The sequence below is a fragment of the Hyla sarda genome, chromosome 2 (genome assembly GCF_029499605.1).
Source record: "Hyla sarda isolate aHylSar1 chromosome 2, aHylSar1.hap1, whole genome shotgun sequence".
Taxonomy (NCBI): Eukaryota; Metazoa; Chordata; class Amphibia; order Anura; family Hylidae; genus Hyla; species Hyla sarda.
Window position 1 is genome coordinate 418885645 of NC_079190.1, and position 23246 is coordinate 418908890.

General features: G+C 40.6%; 1 protein-coding gene across 4 annotated transcripts in view; it reads left to right on the plus strand.

Moving 5' to 3' along the window:
* The window catches only part of SHROOM2 (shroom family member 2), a 199592-nt gene extending 179429 nt beyond the window's left edge, over nucleotides 1-20163 (plus strand). For 3 of the 4 annotated variants that reach the window (XM_056558877.1, XM_056558879.1, XM_056558880.1), the window contains 6 exons: nucleotides 1113-1187; nucleotides 2414-3145; nucleotides 8998-9528; nucleotides 10456-10627; nucleotides 17049-17321; nucleotides 19335-20163. In XM_056558877.1, the coding sequence (XP_056414852.1) occupies nucleotides 1113-1187; nucleotides 2414-3145; nucleotides 8998-9528; nucleotides 10456-10627; nucleotides 17049-17321; nucleotides 19335-19601 (2050 nt within the window). In that variant the 3' untranslated portion in view covers nucleotides 19602-20163. The remainder of the gene's footprint in view (nucleotides 1-1112; nucleotides 1188-2413; nucleotides 3146-8997; nucleotides 9529-10455; nucleotides 10628-17048; nucleotides 17322-19334) is intronic. The other variant, XM_056558878.1, reaches the window with a different exon arrangement.
* Nucleotides 20164-23246: the final 3083 nt, after the last annotated feature.

Below are 23246 nucleotides of genomic sequence, written 5' to 3' on the forward strand. Positions count from 1 at the left end.
GCATCATGTTCTCCAAAAACACCCCCAAAATCCACTAATTTGTATACAAAAATTGTTGCTCTGATTCATTCTCGCCTTGATGATTGTAACTCTAATCTGCGTTTCCTTCTCTCAACTCTTCCCTCTCCAGTCCATCCTAAATGCCACAGCTAGACTAATCTTCCTATTCAGCTGTTACACAGATGCCTATCCCCTGTGTCAGTCACTGCACTCGTTACCCATTTAGTCCAGAATAGAGTAAAAAAAAATCCTCATCCTCACTCACAAAGCTCTCCACAATGCTGCACCTCCCTACATCTCCTTCATCTTTGTCTACCATCCTCTCTCCACTCTGCTAATGATCTAACCAACATTTTATATAATCCGAATCTCCAACTCTCGTGTCCAAGACTTTGCTTGTGCTGTACCAGTTCTCTGGAATGTGATACCCCAAACCCTCAGACTTATACCCAACATCCACAGTTTTTAACATGCCCCAAAGACACATCTCTTCAAGCAGGCCTATAACATCCCATTAAGCCACGTGATACATGTCTCCTCCTTCTACCACCCCTCTCTACCTTGACTGACTGACATGTATGAGCCAGTGCTGAAAGCCGAAACCTGTAAATTAGTCAGTCAAGGCTGGGAGGGGTGAGGAGGGAGCAGGCATGCATGCTGCAGCTCTGCACAGCCTTTTTGACACTTAAGCTCTCAGCATAATTCCCTGAAAGATTCCCTTTAAGCATCTTGTGACAAAAAAATATGTTATGACTAGTTCTGATTTAAAAGTTTAGGGTTACTTACCCCTTCACAGGGTGGTCCACTTTGGACTATTTGTATTTGTTGTATTCGCTGATGACAAGTTGTAGACAATCTGTAATATTTATGGGGAGTTGAAGTAGCAAATGTTCTCCTTATAGGGATTCATCATTTACGGTTAGGACTGTGTGGCACATTATATTATTTGGTTAGTTGTGATATAAATATCCTCTTTTTGCAGTGTGTCTATATTTTGGAAGTATTTATTTTGTAACCATTTCTTTGCTTGGAGCAAACTTCTTACTGCCCTGTTGCTGCAGTGTAACATAATATGTGAATAAATTCTAATAATGTACTATATCCACTTTCAGCTTCTTCTCTCCGCATACGGTGTCTTTCCAGTCTCCTGCTTCAGACCAATTCTGCGATCTTTCTGAGCCTCTGAGGTACATTACGGTCCTTTTTTATTCGCTTCTCTTGCTGTTCTGTGTGCTTTGCCGTATATGCTGCTTCATCATAACAACATTGGTCAGTTCCTTACCAAAGCCGTAATATCTCTGATATGGTGGACTTCTTCATTCTTTATTTATTGGCAGCTTTAAAGAAGGTGGATGTATTTACAAGGCTTATACAGTATGTAGCACCACTGAGTATCTTGTACAGCCAAGAGACCATGCTTGTGATAGGAACACACTGTATAAACTTGAACTGTCCGTTTTTTTCTATAGTTGATTAAATGTAAATCTAATAAAAATGCTCTTTAGTTCCTATAAATTGATAACAATTACAGAATAATCCTTTTTATAGCATGTATGTCTTTTTTTGGTGCTCTCACACTGGTTGATATTTATAAAGAAAAAAAAATTAAAGGAGTGCTCAGGATAGGAAGGTTTTTAGACAAATTCACCAGTCTGTCAGAGATAAAAAAAAAAAAAGATAAGTAAACATTTACTTACCTCCTGCCACCAACCCCACCCCGCTGTGCCTCCGTTGTCCCACTGCAGTCCTTGGTGCACATCTTTTGCGGGTTACCTGTGGTCAATGCGACATTCTGCTGCTCAGCAAGCAGTGATGTTCCACCTCAGCCAGTAATTGCTGGGCTGCAACCTGACATATTAACCCCCGACACTGGTCTTCCTCGTGCCAGGGCTTAATATGTCAGATTGCACCCCAGCAATCATTGGCCAAGACAGAACACCATTGCAGCCAGCGATTGCTGAGCCGCAGCATAACGCGTTGACCATGCAGAACCCGGAAGAGGCGCAAATCTGGGGGAGCGGCAGGAGGTAAGTAAATGTTTGTTTATTTTTTATCCCAGAATGGTAATTTGCCTAAAAACATCCCTGCCCAGGAGTACTCCTTTAGTTATGCTGTGTTGTTAACAAAATAAAATGCCAGAGCTGTTTGGCAGGGGCCTACCCCTCCTTTATTGATTGAGAACACATGTTGACTCGGCTGAGCTGAATGTACATGTGCATGGGGAGGTCCGGAGAGACAGCTGACAGCCGAGCAAACATCTAGATAATTACCATAAACATATCAAGATATTTTATTTTGCTATGGTTAGTTCGTTAATACAGCTGAAAATAGTTTTGGGAATTATGTCAAATAACATACATATAGTTTTCCTTTATATTACCGTAATAGATGATATGACTTTGTTTTATTTTAGGATTGTGGAGACAGAAGATCAAGGTGATCAAACATTAGTAGATGAGAATATTACACGTGGAAGCAATAGAAGGGTGCCCAATGAATCATCTGAAGTACCAGATACATTAAATGTATGCCAGCAAAGTAGGGCAAGGTCTGGAACACTGCCTAGTGACTACAGATTTGTGAATGAAAATGTAAGGGGAAGAAGCAAAGATACCAGCTACTCAGCTGTTCCTATATTTGAATGTCCATCTAACGTTCGGAATTCCTCAGAGTTCGGGGAAGAGAATCGAAGGGAAGACCCAGTACAAGTGACTAAAAAGCGTGGACCAGCTCCTCAAAGACCACCGCCACCAAAACTAGACAAGTACTGGCGGCAGAACGGTTCCACATCATCTCTAGCTACTTCTACAGAATCTTTACTGACATCATCTCATGGAAAAATTGCATCTCTTTCCCCGGGTAGCACAGAGGTAAAACCTCAGCCATCTCCTGTCCACAGTCCTGGGGTGCCTTCAGATAAACATTTAAATGTCCTTTTGCACAGCCCAAGACTTTCTGTATCATCAGAGAATGCCAGCCAGCACCTAGACAAGAAGCCCATCACCTCTGAGACTGAAGTGTCTTCAAAACCCTCTTCTCTTCAGAAACCTGGGATGGAGCCATCACGGTCACCATCTCCTCAATTTGCTCCCCAGAAGCTCACAGATAAGCCTCCCCTTCTAGTTCAGGATGAAAGCTTGGCCAGGTAATGGCTTGCCAAAAAAGGCAACTCATTTTAAATCAAAAGTTTTTTGTTTTATCTTGTTGTGAGTTCTATTACCAGGCTTTCCTATTTTATGTGTCTTATTCTAATAAGTTGTGTAATTCTATATATTCCACTATGTTTCACTTAATACCAATTTTTAAAAAAAGTTACCTTGACTTTAAGTGTGAGGACTTCTAATTTTATGTTATTTTACTCTTTTAAAGGGATTTTAAGAAAATATTGTAGAAAATGCAATCATTATAACTGATAATATATTTGCTGATCAAAAGAGTGTAAAATTTATTTTTTCTAAATAATACTCTTTAGTCACAAAACTATTTAAAAAGGAAAAAAGTCATAAGAAAACCATAATATAGATTTTTTTTTCTTGAATAAAAAAATACCTCAGTTGCAGTACACTTAGTATAAAAATATAGTTGGTATATATACTAAAGAAATTTTTTTACTGACGTGTACAGAAATTTCTACATACAGTGAAACCTCTTTGAGTAGACCACCCAAAACGGCATTGAAAAGTGGACTTTTATGGACGTGGTCTTCTCACGGAAAATGGGCAAAATGTATAGTAGAATGAAAAACCATCACACAAGCCTGGTCTGGATAAGGGGATGGTCTTTTGAAACAGGTGGTCTTTTGGAGCGGTTTCACTTTATGTAATCTCCATGAATTGAACTATAATGAAAAGTGTTTTGGTGGGTAGAGGAAAATATGGGTTTCCTAAAAATAATACTGTTCCTTAACCTCTTAACAACACCGGACGTAAATGCACTTCTTTGCACCCTGGTTAGTAACGCACATTTAAGTCGTAAGGAGCATGTCTTAAAAAAAAAAATAAAAAAGGAAAAATAAATATAAAAATGGGAAAAAATAATAATAAAATAAACATATTTGGTTTTGCCATGTGCGTTAATGTCCAAATTAATAAAAGATTATGTTAACGATCCCATACGATGAGTGGCTTAAACGTGTAAAAAACAACAAAGTCCAAAATTGCTGATTTTTGGTCACATCACATCCTAGAATAAATTGAATAAAAAGTGATCAAAAAGTCACATAAATGCAAAAGCAGTACCAATAAAAACTACAGTTCACAGTGCAAAAAAGAGGGCAATTTTAAACACTTATTTTGTTAAAGTTTGAGTTATTTTAAAAGTAGTACAATAACAGAAATATGTGTAACATGGATTTCGTTTTAATCATATTGACTTACAGAATAGAAAACATGTCACTGTGTAAAAACAAAACCCCTTAAATTTTCGGAATTCTGTTTTTTTTTTTAGTTTCCCCTCAGATAATAATTTTTTGGTTGCTTCATACATTTTATGTTAAAATGAAAGGTGGCATTACAAAGTACAAGCCCTCATATGGGGCTGTGGATGGAAAATAAGAGTTACGGTTTTAAAAAGGCAAGGAGGAAAGAAAAATGCAAATAAGGAAACTGGCTGTGTCCTCAAGGGCAAAATGGGTGCTGTCATTAAGGGGTTAAAGAGGTTGTCTGGCAAAAACATTATTTTCTAAAATCTGGTAAGGGAGGAGGTAAGTAAAAAAAAAAATGGTCCCTAACCTTCTGTGCTCCTGTGCTGCCACTTCCACCGGTATAACAAAGCTTCACTCCCCACTGTCAGGCGCTTGGGGATATGATGGCAAACTCCCTCTCAGCCATTCGGTGGCAGGAGACCACTGTGGCCTCTGATTCAGTAAGTGGGCTTGTGACATTACATCTCCAAACCTGGAAGCCCCAGATAGTAGGGGGTGGAGCTCTCTGTTATACCGGTGGGAGCGAGGAAGGTAACATAGTATTTTTTTAAATTTTTTATTTGTTTAGTTTTTTCATACTCCCTCACTGACCAGTTTTTAAAAATAAATGTTTGCCTTTACAACCCCTTTATGTTGATAGCTATCAGCCCAACATGATCAACTATCTTCCCATCACCTTTCCATAAGGTCACATCCCCAGCTTTGCAACGCAGGCATGACATGTCCAAGGCAAACCATTTTATTAAAGAGCAAAAAAGTATGAAAGAAGGTTTTAGTGAACTAAACAGCACTTCTTGTTGATCACAGATCACACATTTGCAATAATTTCATACACATAGGCTTTTAGCTTGCAGTTCAATAGATGATCAAAACCAGTAATTGTGGATGATGGTGGCTTCAAAAATCCTTAATTTTTCTTTTTTTTTTTTTTAAATTATTATTAGTAATGTAATTTCTTAGAAACAGGATATACTTTTCTTCTCACTTATATATCAGAAGTGAAAGGTTAGATCATTTACATTCCCGAAGTATCTGTGTGAAATGTACGGTGACTCAGGAAGCCTCGTGTTACAAACTGCTGGAAAATTTAGTCAGGAATAAAAAGTGATTGTTTTTCCATATGCTGGTATTAACCAGGAGGCTTTTGTGCTCTCTTGTTGGCATTGAGCTTCATTTTTTTTCCTTTTTCCAGTTTGTATAAAAAAATGAAATAATGGAGAAAATGATTATCCTTGGAAAGGTCATTTGAAGATCACATATGGTGCTGGAGCTATAAAAAAGCGGGTCTTCTGAGTACACATGACTGGTCCCTGCTGTCCAGTTCAGTGCTGTTTCTTTGTAGCACAATTGTAGCCATTGTGCAACTTTTAAATATCAGTAGCTATGAGCTGATTTATTTATTTAGTTTTACTAAGGATAAATTTGTGTTTACAACAGTTTCCTAAATACATTAAAGAGTACCTGTGATCAAACCATGTTTTGTAAACTAACCCAGATTGTATTCCCTAACTACACCCCTCCTGCCCTTAACCCCTTAACGATGCAGGACGCAAATGTACGTCCTGGTGAGGTGGTACTTAAGGCACCAGGACGCGAACATTTACATCCTATACATAACCGCGAGCATCGGAGCGATGCTCGGGTCATGCGTGGCAGGTCCTGGGTGCTGATAGCTTGTGGCAGGGAACACAACAGAGCCACCTAGTGACCGTAGTTTCAATCACATTAAAAACATATAAGGGTTGAGAATTTTAACAGCAAATAAATAGCAAAGTGTCGTATAATTACATAAGGAACAAAATATTTAAAGTTTAGTTTGATGACAGTTCTCTTTAAAATATCAGTTCAAATACTACTGCCTAGACTGCACCAGGTACTGTCCAGTTGCCAGATGATGGCTTTATGGCCCAGGAAGCATTGTAAAAAATGAGTCCAGTATGACTTCAGTATGTAGTATGGATACTTACCAGAAATGCAGCACAAAGTGATGTTTCAAACTGACATGGAGGTTCCTTCATTGGCAAAATAACTTTTAGCTCTGATGTAGTTGTAAATAGTAGATCTGCAGTAGCTCTCCTCATGATCTGAGACCTAGTCTAAGGAAAGTGGTCTTCTGACATGACACCACATTTTATTGCTCCAGTAATTTGCTTTTGTAAACTCCAAAGTCCAGATTTATCAAACTGTGTGGAGAAAAAGTGGAGAGATTTTCCCACAACAACCAATCACAGCTCAGCTTTCACTTTACCACAGCTCGTTAGCTGATCTGTGATTGGTTGCTGTGGGAAAATCCCTCCCCTTTTTCTCTCACACAGTTTGAAATATCTAGGCCCATATATCTATATAATGCCATCGTTTAGCATCCAGATGAACATGATGGGTACCCAAAGAGATTACTAAACACGAGCCCAGAATATGGTGCCATCTACCATAGGGATGCTGGGATACTTGTTTCCCTGCTAACCTGTGCGATTGCAGTGACTATACTCCCCTTAAAATTTTCCTCCTAAAGCAGTTACGGTATATTTAACCATTGAGTGTTATTATGGCCCTTCCTATCACAAAACCATACTTACCATACTTACCATACAGACACTTTTATAACATGTACTCCTTGCAGTGGTTCTGTTGAAGCACACGATCCCCTATACATTACACCCCATGTTCTGTATTATGCACCGCTCAGCCATATGACATTAACAATATTAGATAGCATGCAGTGCCTTTGTTTTATTGCAGTGTTCCTTATAGGGGTACTCCCGTGGAAAACTTTTATTTATTTATTTATTTATTTATTTTTTATCAACTGGTGCCAGAAAGTTGAACAGATTTGTAAATCGCTTCTATTAAAAAATCCTAATCCTTCCAGTACTTTTTAGGGCATGTATACTAAAGAGAAATCCAAAAAAGAAATGCATTTCCTCTGATGTCATGACCACAGTGCTCTCTGTTGACCTCTGCTGTCCATTTTAGGAACTGTCCAGAGCAGCATATGTTTGCTATGGGGATTTTTTCCAGCTCTGGACAGTTCCTAAAATGGACAGCAGAGGTCAGCAGAGAGCACTGTGGTCATGACATCAGAGGAAATGCATTTCTTTTTTTGGATTTCTCTTTAGTATACAGCCCCTAAAAAGTACTGGAAGGATTAAGATTTTTTTAATAGACATGATTTACAAATCTGTTTAACTTTCTGGCACCAGTTGTATTAAAAAAAAAGGTTTCCACAGGAATACCCCTTTAATGGGGTTAGCCAGGATTAGAAACACATTGCTGCTTTCTTCCAGTCTTAAGGTTGGTTGTAGTAATGCAACTCAGTGCCATTGACATGAATGGAGCCACGTTCTAATACCACACACCTTGAGGACAAGAGTGGCGCTGTTTTGGGAATAAATTAGCTCTGTTTTTCTTTTCCTGGATAACCCCTTTAACAAAATATTGAGCAACAAATAACACATTCACCAGCCCTACAGCACCATGCTCTGTGCTACCTCAACTCATGCATACACCTCTTTATAGACACTGACTATTGCCTTGATGACTCAGGAGGGGTCCTGTTCCTTCTATTTTCTACTATTGGAAATTGTGTGTAAAAGACAACTGTCCACCCCTCACAATTGGTAATGGAAGCAGCTCTTCTCCCTGCACACTGAGAAAACTCTCCCATAGAAGTCGCCAAGTCAGCTTAAAGGGGTACTCCGGCCCTAAGACATCTTATCCCCTGTCCAACGGATAGGGGATAAGATATCTGATTGCGGGGGTCTTGCCGCTGGGGACCCCCACAATCTAGCATTCAGCACTCACCTGTGAGCACTGCAGGAATCGCTGAAGGCTCCAAGTCTTCTGCCTCCCGACCACGGTAACGGAGTATAGTGATGTCACGACTCCGCCCCTGTGAAGACTTGGAGCCTCCAGCGATTCCTGCAGTGCTCACAGGTGAGTGCTGCATGCTAGATTGCGGGGGTCCCCAGCGGCGGGACCCCCAGCGATAAGACATCTTATCCCCTATCCTTTGGATAGGGGATAAGATGTCTTAGGGCCGGAGTACCCCTTTAATTCAAGAGGGGTTGGTCACGGTGAGGCAATCCTTTTGATTACATTGAAAAGTTCTGACCTGATCACGAAGAGTTATTGTACACCAATATGAGCCGAGGATCAATTATTTATCTACTGTCTCATAGATAGGTGACTTAGTATCGGGGCATAAATCCACTTCAAGTATATTTTTGGGATTAAGCATTTTCTCTGTTTTGATGCAACATTCCTTCTTTGGTTGAATGTATCTGTTTATCCTTCATTTGACCCTCAGCATTTTCTTAAACTATCAATTATAAGGATTGTAGTTTTGTACAAAAATAAGAAAACTTGAATTAGTTTCATGTTGCTCGAGGTTTGACTTACTCTGCCATGTAATTTTATTGTACACAAAATCATAGTATTTAGGTAGTATAACATCTAAACTATATTTTAGCAAAGCTTGTGGATTCATTCCACACTGTACTTGTTCTTGTTTTTAGTCTTTTTTTAATGAAAAATAGAGTAAAAAATTACCTCTCTATATTTTGATCTTTATTCAGAATTGAAAGAGTGATAGACAACACAACAGTGAAGATGGTTCCTATTAAGATTGTCCATTCTGAAAGTCATGCAGAGAAGGAAAGCAGGAACAACTTGCTGAGTGCCATTGAGCCACCTGCCTTACCCACTGGTCTCACCAAGGACCAAATCAAAACTCTCAGCACATCTGAACAGTCCTATTCCCGCTTTTGTGCTTATACAAGACATGACCATGATCCAGAAGACCAGTCCAGAGCAACCAACAGTCAGTTAGTCCAGGAAATTGTAGAGAGCACAAGTCCTGACCCATCAGCTGGGAACGCAATGGGAAAGGATTTGGTCTATGCCGATCTGAAATCAGAGGAGCTGATGAGAGAGATTGTAGGAAAAGATAAGTCTCTTGCGGACATTTTAGATCCTAATGCCAAAATGATGACCACAATGGACCTTATGGAAGGAATATTTAGAAAGGATGAACAGCTTCTTGAAGAAGCTCAGCAACGGAGGAAGATGAATCCAAAGATTCCTTCTCCAAGGCCTCCAGAGGAAAAGTATGTATACTCTTGGCAATTATTACATAATGTGGCTAAACATAAATTTTACGGTCTGATAAATGCTTTTAGAAAACACGCCGACACCGATTTTACTGTGGTCTGTTGGAAATTTAACAGTAGACAGCCAAAACAGAGACAATCAGGGGACAGAAGTAGAAGGTTGTGAGCGCTATTGGCAAACCCCTGTGCACTGAATTCTGATATAGGACTGAGCTGGCAAAGACTGCCAAACTGGCGTAGGAAGTCTTACAAGCCTTGCCGTGCTCCATGGGAAAAAAGTATGCAAAGTAGCTCTCCTCTAAAAGGAAAATCACTTGCTCTACACTGCCACCTCCTGGAGATAACAAGCCCATGTTGAAAGCCAGCCAGCCAACATCCTGCTCTGTGCTTACAAGGGAAAAACCCCAACATAACTATCAACAGATGGATAACTCTCCCTTTTAGGAAAGATTTTGGCTTTGGCATATAATCCCCAATCATGTTTAAGGCTCTTTAGGGTGAAACATTGATTTGAAGGGAAACTACTTCCAGTAGGGGTGGCAATGTAGATCATGTTTTTCACCTCTCCTTCTTTTTCCTACTGAATTCTGATATTTTATGTTGGGTTATTGTTTTCTAAGTTTTCCTCCTTACATAAATGGATCTACATTTTAAAATATACCGTATATATATATTTTTTTTTACATGCTTACTGCACTGGTTTCTATGTATGGATAAAAATAGAAGTCATTTATCAAACATAATACAATAATGTGTTGCTTCCTAGTGAATTTTGGCATGTATTGGCAGTAAGTACCAATCCCTTGAAGATCCTCTCTAATGCCTCATGTCTAATAGACATGACTGTTCATATTATGTTGTGTGTGTATGTATGCATATGTTATGCTATGTTATCTCAGTAAATACATGATTTCTGTTCCATAGGAAAGAAGATCCAAATAAAGCAGCAGCAATCTCTCTGACAACCAGCTCAACATACTACAGCACATCATCAGCTAAGGCCGAGCTGCTTATCAAAATGAAAGATATGCAGGAACATCAGCACAATGAGGAGAGTTCTGAGGATGAGCTGGACCACAATCTGTACGAGAAAAAGGTAACGATGCAAGGGTTAACAATGACACGATCTACTAGAGCTGGGCGGTATGACCAAATATGTGTATCGCGGTTCCACGGTATATAACGGTATTTATTTCACCCCCCCCCCCAAATCATGTGACCCGCGAGCGCTGTTCTGCTCCCCCCACCAAATCATGTGACCCGCCAGCGCTGTTCTGCTCCCCCCCCAATTAATTATCAGCCCAGCGGGGTTCTACTCACATATGTCACCCACAGGCACTGTCCTCCTCCTCTTTGTTGGGTGCTGCCAGCGCTGGAACTCACTGTACGCCAGTGGTCTCCAACCTGCGGACCTCCAGCTGTTAAAACTACAACTCCCAGCATGCCCGGACAGACAACGGCTGTCCGGGCATGCTGGGAGTTGTAGTTTTGCAACAGCTGGAGGTCCGCAGGTTGAGGCCACTGCTGTATGCTGTATCCCTGTGCCCGGGCTGCAAAAAGATAAAGAAAATAAACTTTAACTTACCTACGTCGGCCTCACGCTGTTCCTGGTGACTGGAACGTCGCACAGCAGTCAGCCTATCACCGGCCGGAGCGATGTCCCGCCCCGGACAGTGATAGGTTAAACGCACTGTCATGTAAGAAGCAAGCCAGAGCTCCTTACATGACAGTGGGCTCAGCCTATCACTGGACAGGGCGGGTCATCACTCTGGACGGTGATAGGCTGATGGCTGTCCGACGTTCCAGTCACCAGGAACAGCATGAGGCCGACATAAGTAAGTTAAAGTTTTATTTTCTTTATCTTTTGCATGCTGGGAGTTGTAGTTTTGCAACATCTGGAGGTCTGTAGGTTGGAGACCACTGGCGTACAGTGAGTTCCAGCATCGGCGGCCCGCAACAAAGAGGAGGAGGGCAGTGCTTGCGGGTGACACGTGAGTTGTACCCCATTGGGCTGATAATTAATTGGGGGGTAACAGAACAGCGCTGGCGGGTAACATGATTAGTTCCCCGATGTGGGGACAGCGCTGCGCTGGGCTGATAATTCATTCCCAAGGGGGAGGGGCCCAACCGGTATTGTGGTATGGGAAAAATTCATATCGTGCAGCCCAAAAATTTTGGTATTCGGTATAAACCGGTATACCGCCCAGATCTACGATCTACATATGTATCACATTGAAGCCCCCAGTATGCATTTTCCTTATAAACAGGTGCCATGCTATATCTCACATACCTACAATGTGAGTCCTATAGAAAGAGTAGACTAAGAATTTACATAGACAAAGATATTTAATTTGTTTCTCGCATGGACTGATAATAGAACTTCACACCCATTTTAACTGCTGGTATTTAGCAAGGCAATATTTATATCAAATTATAAGATCATGTTTTGCCAAAAATGTGCTCAAAAGTTACAAAGTGCACTATCTTACCAGTAGAAACAAGTAAAGTCAAGACCATCATAAAGTAACATCTCAATCCCTATTATAATGGTCTTTTGTAAATCCTAAAAGATGAAGGTATAGATTAGAGATGAGCGAATTTACAGTAAATTTGATTCGTCACGAACTTCTCAGCTCTGCAGTTGATGACTTTTCCTGCGTAAATGAGTTCAGCCTTCAGGTGCTCCAGTGGGCTGGAAAAGGTGGATACATTCCTAGAAAAGAGTCTCCTACGACTGTATCCACCTTTTCCAGCCCACCGGAGCACCGGAAAGCTGAACTAATTTATGCAGGAAAAGTCATCGACTGCCGAGCCGAGAAGTTTGTGACGAATCGAATTTACTGTAAGTTCGCTCATCTCTAGTATAGATAATAGATCCCTTGTTCCTAAGCACCCAACAATTGTGTAAAATTACATTACTCCTATCCTTGTCATCTCTTTTATTATTTAACGAACGTTGTGTGTGTGTGTGTGTATATATATATATATATATATATATATATATATATATGCATTGTCATAAAAAAAAATGGAAAAACCACAGTAATGTACAGCTCTTTGCTTCGAAGGGAGATAACACAGTGTATCGTATCGTCTGATGGCTGACGGTGGCATGGAGTTGTATCTTGTTAAAGGGAAATGACGACTGTTGTGACTGTATTTGCAGTTTATTTCTCCAGCAATGTGGCGCACTACATTCTTATTACAAGTGAAAGCACCAAACCTAGGAAGCCCGTATTATGAGACAGGCCGATGACAGATTGTTCTGTATGTGGGATTTTCCTCTGCAGATTATTCCTGCCTCCGCTATAGTACATCATAATCTCTGAGCCGGAGCACGAGCCAGGCCAGCTCATCTCCTGAAAAGACTTATTATGTCTCGTTCCCTCTGAGATGAGATGACCGAAATTGAATGGCTTGAATGTGAAACCTGCTATTGTAAAGCGTCACTGCAGAATTCATTTTCAATTTAATAGCCATTTACCTTTCTTTTCCAAGTGTCTTTATAAACAATAAAAAAAAAAAAATTCCACCCAAAATGAATTTATATGGAGTAAATCCGTCTCTAGTAATCCCGTCACTCTGGACTACCAGGGTTAAATTTGCTAACTCTTCCCTACCCTAAATTACCAGGGGATTGTGCATTTATCCACCAGAGGCATCACTACACTAGAGCATTACACTAGGTATCACTTTTTATTTTTCACTTACCTGAATTACAGGGTTGTTACCCTAACCTTTTCATACCTTACACCACAATAGATATTGCCATAAGTGCCTTCACTGCCCTAAACCACCAGATATGGAGCCCTTATGTGGACTATTTTCCAGCAGAGATGGTACATTTAAGGGGTTACCAGGCAATGAAACATTTATATATGGCTCAGGGTGGCATAAAAATAAAAAGAAGCTATACTGACCTACCCTGAGCACCTCATAGATGCCTCTGCTCATCACTGCTACCTATTGTTTCCTGGTAATGCATTGTCCCCACAGTAACTGTCTACCCAATCACTGGCTGCGGTGGTGTCCCTCCTCAGTTAGCGATTGGCTAAGCAGATGCTTCTTGAGGGGGTGATTCATCAATATGAACCAGAATTATTCGTGATGAGCTGCAGTTGCACGGACTTGGAGCATTGTAGAGGCAACTTCAGGGGCTCTGGGTATAGCTACTTTTTTTTTTTATTGTTGTGCCAGTACAGTGCATTCAGAAAGTATTCAGACCCTTTCACTTTTTTCTAACATTTTGTTTTAAACGGCCTTGTGCTAAAATCAATAAAATTCAATTTTTTTCTCATCAATCTGCACTTAATACCCCATAATAAGAATATAAAAATTAAATTTTACACACTTTTGGAAATTTATTGAAAAGCAAAAACTCAACTTTCCCATGGACTTAAGTATTTGAACTAGTGCTGGGCCGGTTCATACCGAATACTGAAATTTTTTTCCTGCACGATATGAATTTTTTCCCATACCTCAATACCGGTTGGGCCCCTCCTCCCCTCGAATGAGTGAATTATCCGCCACAGCGGACAAACTTTAACTCACCTTCTGATGTTCCCCTGTTTCCGGCCTCACTGTCCCTCCGCTGCGGTCCTGGGGATGGGAATGTCACAGAGCCGTTAGCCTATCACCGGCCGCAGTGATGTCCCGCCTGATAGGCTGAGCCCACTGTCATGTAAGGAGCAGGCCTGGCTTCATACATGACAGTGCGCTCAGCCTATCACCGGCCGCAGCGATGTCCCACCCCGGCCTATGATAGGCTGGCGGCTCTGTAACGTTCCCGTCCCAAGGAAACAGCAAGAGGACCGCAGCACAGGACACTGAAGACAGTACCAAAGCAACGGGGGAACGTAGGCAGGTTAGTTAAAGTTTATTTTGTTTATTTTTGCAGCCCGGGAAACGTTATTTGTAGTACAGTACAGATTTCTAGCGCCGGCGGCCCGCAACTCATAGGAGGATGAGCAGAGGAGCGCTTGCGGGTGACATGATGTGGGGATAGATGTGGGGACAGCGCAGCTGATAATTCATTGGGGGGAGGGGTGTTGGGAGGGAAGCGGTGCCCAGGACACATGGGGGGGGGGGGGGGGAGATACCGTTAAATACCGTGGAACCGCCATCACATACAAAAATACCGTGATACACGTTTTTGCTCATACCGCCCAGCTCTAATTTGAACCCTTTAATCAGTACTTAGTTGAAGCACCTTTGGCAGCAATTACAGCCTCTAGTCTTCTGGGATTTATTATGACAAGGTTTACAGTCATTTTCTTTCATTCTTCTTTAAAGTTCCTCTCAAGCTCTGTCAAATTGGTTTGGGACCGTCGGTGGAAGCCATTTTCGGTTCTCTGTAAAGATATTTGATGGGGTTCAAGTTAGGGCTTTGGCTTGGCCATTCAAGGTCAATTACAAATTTGTCCTTAAGCGGCTCCTGTGTTGTCTTGGCTTTGTGTTTAGGGCCTTTGGAGGGGTATTCATCAAGAGTGGTCTAGGTGAACGTCTTTTACCCCATTAATTCATGTAGTGGATACTGTGTACCTGGACCAGGTTTATTACATGATGCGAGCATGTGATAAATCTGGTGCTGATCACATTTCTTCAGTACACCACTTTGTATGGCGATTCCTCTGCGACTTTTGGTGCGGCTTTTTGCGACTTTTTAATAATGCTGTTTGCAGTCAGTTTTGTAAGCCAAGTCAGGGCTGGTGTAGATTTGCACCTAATTTAGTGCAGTTACAACAAAAGATGCAACAAATCAAAAAGTCGCATATGATGAATTCCTTACCACTGCATGATATCAACTGAGATCATGCCTTAGTATGTTCTTTTAGAAAATCCTTCTAAAGCAAAATTCTCAATGAAAAGTCTCAAAACAGCATCTGAGACAAACTGTGAGACAAATGTACACCACAAAACCAGGGTAAAACCAAAGATAAATTCCCACCATTGTCTTGTTGGAAGGTAAACCTTTAGGCCAATATGAGGCCAGGAGCACTCTGGATCAGGTTTTCGTTTAGAATATTTCTGTACTTTGTTCCATATAGCTTTCCCTCAACCCTAACCAGTCTTCCTGTCCCTACCTCTAGAAAACACTCCCACAGCATGATGCTGCAACCACCATGCTTCTCTGTAGGGATGGTATTAGTGTATGCCTGGTATCCACCAGACATGGAACTTGATAATGAGGTCAGAAAGTTCATTTTTGGTTTTATCAGACCAGAACATCTTGGTTCTCCTCCAGGCAGACTTTCACGTGTCTCTTACTGAGGAGAAGCATCTTTCTGGCCACTTTGCCATAAAGCCCAAATTAGTGGAGTGCTACAGTAATGGTTGACCTTCTGAAAGTTTCTCCCACCTGCACGAATGATCCTTGGAGCTCAGCCAGAGTGAATCTTGGAGTCTTGGTCACTTCTCTTAGCAAGGTCCTGGTTGTTCCAAATGTCTTCATTTAAGAATTATAGAGGCCACTGTGCTCTTGTGAACATTCAGTGCAGCTCTGATATGCTTTTTCAGCTTGAGACCTTACATAGTACAAGGATATGCTTTCCCACATCCTGTCCAGTTAACTGAATATATCACCGGAGACTTCAGTCACAATGTAGAAACATCTGCAAGATGATCAAAAGAAATGAGAGGCCCTCAGGGGTCTGCATATTTTTGTCCATGTAAAATATTAGTTATTCCTTTTTAATAAATTTGCAAAACAATCTATACTGTCTTCCGTTTGTCATCATGGGGTAATGAGTGAAGAAAACTTTTTTATTTTATTTATTTATGCACAAGGCTTCAACATAATAAAATGTGAAAACAAGTAAAATAAAAATAATAATAATAATAATATTAATTCTGAAAATGTTCTAAATTCATCAGTTTTCCCCTTCATCACTCATCAAGGGATGTTAGCACTAACCCCTTGGATGTCCATCAGTTTTATACCCCTTGTCAAAATATGTGATCCATGAGTTTTTGTTGATACTATTATGTAGACACTACAATTTATTACTATGTAGACACTGTATAGGAGTACTATGGGTATACGGTATATATTTGAGGACTGCATAGTGGTATTATAAAGCCACTGAATGTTAATGTAATCTGAGACCTCCTACGCTGTAGGTATATTGTGGGCCTCTATATGGGAGCGTTATGTGGACATTGTATACCTTTTAGGCATTTTATAGTGGTATTATTTGGGCTCTGAATGCCAGTGTTATTTGTGTACCAAATAGCAATGCTGTATAGGCACTTTATGGAAATAATATTTGGCCTGGTATTGAGGCATTCAGATGTAAACATTCAAGTAAGAAGTGCATTGTGTGTTAGATATATTGGGAAGAAGAAAGAAAGGTTTCTATAGGATTCTATAGCTAAAAGGCTTGCACACGTCATGTAAAAGGAAATTCTATGGTTCTGAATACAAATTTATTAGGATATGTCTTGGTATTGGCAAAGTTTGTTAACCTATTTCTGTAATTGTAGTTATTTAACTTCCTTTTTCTTTCTTTTCACCACAGCAAGAACTCATTGACAGCATCAGTAAGAAGCTACAAGTTCTACGTGATGCTCGAGAAACTCTCTTAGAAGACATCCAGTGTAACAATGCTTTAGGGGAGGAGGTAGAGATCATAGTGAAAGAAGTCTGCAAACCAAATGAATTCGACAAGTTTCGAATGTTCATTGGTGATCTGGAAAAAATAGTGAATCTACTGTTGTCGCTCTCTGGAAGACTAGCTAGGGTGGAGAATGCCCTAAATAACCTGGACGAGAATGCCTCCCCAGAAGAAAGGGTATGTATAATAATTCAGAGCCATCACTGCAGCTCCAACTTGTGGTGACTGTATCAATAACTTGTTTCTGACATGTTCATGATGTTTTCAGTTATATAAATCCACCTAGTTCCTGGTCATCCTGATTGCAGTAAAAAGAAAATCTCTCTCTCAATCAATCTCTCTCTCTCTCTCTCTCTCTCTCTCTCTCTCTCAATCTCTCTCTCAATCTCTCTCTCTCTCAATCTCTCTCTCAATCTCTCTCTCAATCTCTCTCTCAATCTCTCCCTCAATCTCTCTCTCTCAATCTCTCTCAATCTCTCTCAATCTCCCTCTCTCTCTCTCTCTCAATCTCTGTCTCAATCTCTCTCTCAATCTCTCTCTCAATCTCTCTCTCAATCTCTCTCTCAATCTCCCTCTCTCTCTCTCAATCTCCCTCTCTCTCTCTCTCTCTCTCTCAATCTCTCTCTCTCTCTCTCTCTCTCTCTCTCTCTCTCTCTCTCTCTCTCTCAATCTCTCTCTCTCAATCTCTCTCTCTCTCTCTCTCTCTCTCTCAATCTCTCTCTCTCCCTCTCTCTCAATCTCCCTCCCTCTCTCTCAATCTCCCTCTCTCTCTCTCAATCTCCCTCACAATAACCTGGTTGCACACCTTGTTGTAACTGGGGCTGTGGTTGTGTTCAGAATTAACTTTCATACTCATGTGAAGTAGAAGTCATTACCCACCTGCCCTCATTTAAAGGGTTCAGCTGTTCTTATAGAATTTTCCTAACATTTGCTTAGTTGTGTCTCCATGGTTGCAACTCTATGGTCTGTAGAGAGCTTCCTAAGCATGTAAAGGAATCAAATTCTTGAAAGATTTCAGTTAGAAAAAGGGTACAAAAGAATTTGCAAAGCATCAGAGATACCATGGAACACAGTGAAGACAGTCATCATCAAATGGAGAAAATATGGCACAACATTACTAAGTACTTGATATCCCTCTAAAATGTATGGAAATACTAAAATAAAACTGGTCAGGGAGGCTTTCAAGAGGCCTACTGCATCATTAAAGGAATTGCAGAAATTTCTGGCAAGTACTGGCTGTGTGCTACATTTGACAACAATCTCCCATATTCTTAATATGAATGAGCAATGGGGTAGGTAGGCACAACAAAGTCTGTTTTCTCCCAGTAGAAATGAAAAGGTCAGCACTCACCAAGTTCTTCTTTCTTCTTTTATTGAGATATAGTCACATACAAATACAGGACAGGAGACGGTGCAAATGTGCGGGGGGTGGCACCCCCCCCCCCCCCCCGCACATTTGCACCGTCTCCCGTCCTGTATTTGTATGTGACTATATCTCAATAAAAGAAAGAAGAACTTGGTGAGTGCTGACCTTTTCATTTCTACTGGGAGAATATTGCATTGAACTGAACTGTATATGGTTTAAGCACCACACCGTTCTCTATCAAGCATTAGCTGCGATCCTAGGCTTAATCGTTACCCTCCACAAGCAGTGCCAGGTTAATCCGTCTTACCTGTACAACGAAGTCTGTTCTTACAAAGAAAAACATCCAAGCCAGGCTGAAGTTTGCAAAAAAAAAAAAAACATCAAGCTCCCCAAAAGCAAGTAGGAAAATGTGTTATGATCTGATGAAACCAAGGTTGAACTTTGGCCATAATTCCAAAAGGTATGTTTGGTATAAGGGATTAGAAGTTTAGAGCGGAGTACCCCTTTAAGGGGTTAATCCAATTGAACATCAGTGGGGTGATCTGAAGAGGACTGTGCACAGTAGATGTCCTCACAATCTGACAGATTTAGAGCTTTTTTTGCTAGGAAGAGATGGCAAATATTACCATGTCAAGATGTGCCATGCTAATAGACTCCTACACAAAAAGACTTATTGATGTAGTGAAATCAAATAGTATTAGTTTAGTGGTTAGCACGCTTATGCAACCAGGTCATAGGGTGTTTTTTTGTGCTTTGTACTTGAATCTTATTACATGAGGCCCACATTTTCCTGTTCTCTGATCAGCACTTGTCTATCTTTTCAGCGGACGTTAGTTGAGAAGAGGAAGTTGCTGACAAGACAGCATGAAGACGCAAAGGAACTGAAAGAGAACTTGGATCGCCGTGAGCGCACCGTCTATGACATATTGGCTAGTTACCTTAATGAAGAAAACCTTGCAGACTATGAGCACTTTGTGAAGATGAAATCAGCACTCATCCTCGAGCAGCGGGAACTGGAAGACAAAATCAAACTGGGAGAGGAACAGCTAAAATGCCTCACCGATAGCCTCCCTCCAGATCGTACCAAGTAGAGAATGGCAGCGCCAAAGCTGGACTTGTGGCCGGCCTTCCCTGCACGTTTCTTTATCTCCACCCATGACTTAAATCATTTTGGTGGATGCATCACAAGATACAAATGCTTCTCACTAGCAATAATGTTTTTTGTTTTTGTTTGATTGGAAGTCTATATATTTAAATTTTTTTTTTATTTTATGATGGACTCCATATTTTAGATTCATAGGTGTTTATGTTAGAGATGCAAATTTAAATGTACAATTGGAAATCCTCTGTATAGTGAACTCTGTTCCATTATACTGCATGTAGCCATGGTCTCTCCTATTTTCTCTGTAGCAAACTGTATAGGATTTCCCTGCAATGAATCAAGTGACCGCAAATCTGATCTCATTGAAATGTGTTCTATATAGAACGGTTGCAGATAGATATAATTTTTCTGTTTTCGCATTTTTCGTGTCTGATCTCATCCCACCACAGTTATGCAGAGGTTTTATTTATCGGCCTGAAAATCTGCTGTTATCTCATTTTCTCCTGGAGAAAGATAATAAACAATGAAAAACAAATGGCGTCTATCTGTAAATGTTGTGGAATGGTGGATCGCACATAGCAAAAAAGAATATATACAAAGTCACATGACCTATTTATAAGCCAGCGAGAAGGCTTTACTGCTCTCCTATTATTTTTCTAAATGATAGCGTTTACATTATGCAGGTTTCTGGGTTCTCTATGGTTGGTAATTTTTACTATGATAGTTCATAACATAGTTCATAAGGTTGAAAAAAGACCAGAGTCCATCAAGTTCAACCTATAACCCTAATAAGTCCCTATTGAGTTGAGTTGATCCAGAGGAAGGCAAAAAACCCTCATACTAGAGGTAAAAATTCCTTCCCGACTTCAAATATGGCATCAGAACAAATCCCTGCATCAACCTTCTGTCCCTATAAATCTAGTATAAATAACCTGTAATGTTATTACTCTCCAAAAATGCATCCAGCCCCTTTTTGAACTCTATTACAGAGTTATCCATGACCACCTCCTCCGGGAGAGAATTCCACAGTCTCACTGCTCTTACAGTAAAGAACCCCCGTCTGTGCTGGTGTAGAAACCTTCTTTCCTCTAGACGTAGAGGATGCCCCCTTTTTATTGATACAGTCCTGGGTATAAATAGATCATGGGAGAGACCTCTGTACTGTCCCCTGATATATTTATACATAGTTATTTGGTCGCCCCTAAGCCTTCTTTTTTCTAAACTAAATAACCCTAATTCTGATAATCTTTCTGGGTACTGTAGTCCTCGCATTCCCCGTATTACTCTGGTTGCCCGTCTTTGAACTCTCTCCAGCTCCACTATATCTTTCTTGTACACTGGTGCCCAGTACTGTACACAGTATTCTATGTGTGGTCTGACTAGTGATTTGTACAGTGGTAGAATTATTTCCTTGTCGTGGGCATCTATGCCCCTATTGATGCACCCCATGATTTTATTTGCCTTGGCAGCAGCTGCCCGACACTGGTCACTACAGCTAAATTTACTGTTAACTAAGACTCCTAAGTCCTTTTCCGTTGTCAGTTGTCCCAAGTGTTCTCCCATTTAATACATAATCCCAGCCCGGATTTTTCTTCCCCATGTGCATTACCTTACATTTATCAGTGTTGAACCTCCTCTGCCACTTCCCAGCCCAAACCTCCAACCTATCCAGATCCATTTGTAACAGTGCACTGACCTCTATTGTGTTTACCGCTTTACAGAGTTTAGTGTTATCTGCAAAGATTGCTACTTTACTATTCAACCTCTCTGCAAGGTCATTAATGAATATATTAAATAGGACAGGACCCAAGACGGACCCCTGTGGTACCCCACTAGTAACAGTCGCCCAATCAGAATAAGTACCATTAAAGGGGTATTCCAGGAAAAAACTTTTTATATATATATATATATATATATATATATATATATATATATATATATATATATATCTCAACTGGCTCCAGAAAGTTAAACAGATTTGTAAATTACTTCTATTAAAAAATCTTAATCCTTTCAGTACTTATGAGCTTCTGAAGTTAAGGTTGTTCTTTTCTGTCTAAATCCTCTCTGATGACACCTGTCTTGGGAAACCTCCAGTTTAGAAGAGGTTTGCTATGGGGATTTGCTTCTAAACTGGGCGTTTCCAGAGACGGGTGTCATCAGAGAGGATTTAGACAGAAAAGAACAACCTTAACTTCAGAAGCTCATAAGTACTGAAAGGATTGATTTTTTTAATAGAAGTAATTTACAAATCTATATAAAATATATAAAAACCAGTCCTCTAAAGCACTAAGGGTATAGAAAAGGAAAATGAGTAAATAGAATGTGGATCCAATTGTTTTAGTGAAAATAAAATTGTGTTTATTATGTAGAGCAATATAGTATACAGCCAATCACCTAGCAGGGCCCTTGCAGGTGAAAGGTATCTTTCACCTGCAAGGGCCCTGCTAGGTGGTCACTAAAACAATTGGATCCACATTCTATTTACTCATTTTCCTTTTCTATACCCTTAGTGCTTTAGAGGACTGGTTTTTATATATTTTATATAGATTTTTTTCCCTATATTAGATTAGGCCCCTTGGGTGGGGGTATCACCTTTAAACTCATGCACTATATTCTCTCTATATCATAAGTGAGCTACCCATCATTCTCTCTATATCATAAGTGAGCTACACATCATTATCTTTTAATTTACAAATCTGTTTAACTTTCTGGAGCCAGTTGATATATAAAAAAAAGTTTTTTCCTGGAATACCCCTTTAATAACCACCCTCTGTTTCCTATCATTGAGCCAGTTACTTACCCACACATTCTCCCCCAGCCCAAACCTTCTCATTTTATGCACCAACCTTTTATGTGGAACCGTATCAAATGCTTTGTAAAAATCCAGATATGCGACATCCAGCGATTGCCCCTGGTCCAGTCTGGAGCTCACCTCCTCGTAAAAGCTGATCAGGTTAGTTTGACAGGACCGATCCCTCATAAATCCATGCTGATATGGGGTCATACATTTATTATTATCAAAATATTCCAAAATAGCATCTCTTAGGAAACCCTCAAACAATTTACATACAACCGAGGTTAAACTAACAGGTCTATAATTCCTGGGGTCACCTTTTGACCCCTTCTTAAATATTGGCACCACATTTGCCATGCGCCAGTCCTGGGGAACAGTCCCTATAGAGCCCCTGAATATAAAAAATAGGGGTCTGTCTATTAAATTACTTAATTCCTTTAGAACACGGGGGTGAATGCCATCTGGACCTGGTGATTTATCTATTTAGATTTTTTGTAGGCGGCACTGTACTTCTTCCTGGGTTAGGCTGGGTTCACACTACGTTTTCTCCCATACGGGAGCACATACGGCAGGGGGGAGCTAAAAGCTCGCGCTCCCGTATGTCACCGTATGCGCTCCCGTATGTCATTCATTTCAATGAGCCGACCGGAGTGAAACGTTCGGTCCGGTCGGCTCATTTTTGCGCCGTATGCGCTTTTACAACCGGACCTAAAACTGTGGTCAACCACGGTTTTAGGTCCGGTTGTTTCACTCCGGTCGGCTCATTGAAATGAATGACATACGGGAGCGCATACGGTGACATACGGGAGCGCGAGCTTTTAGCTCCCCCCTGCCGTA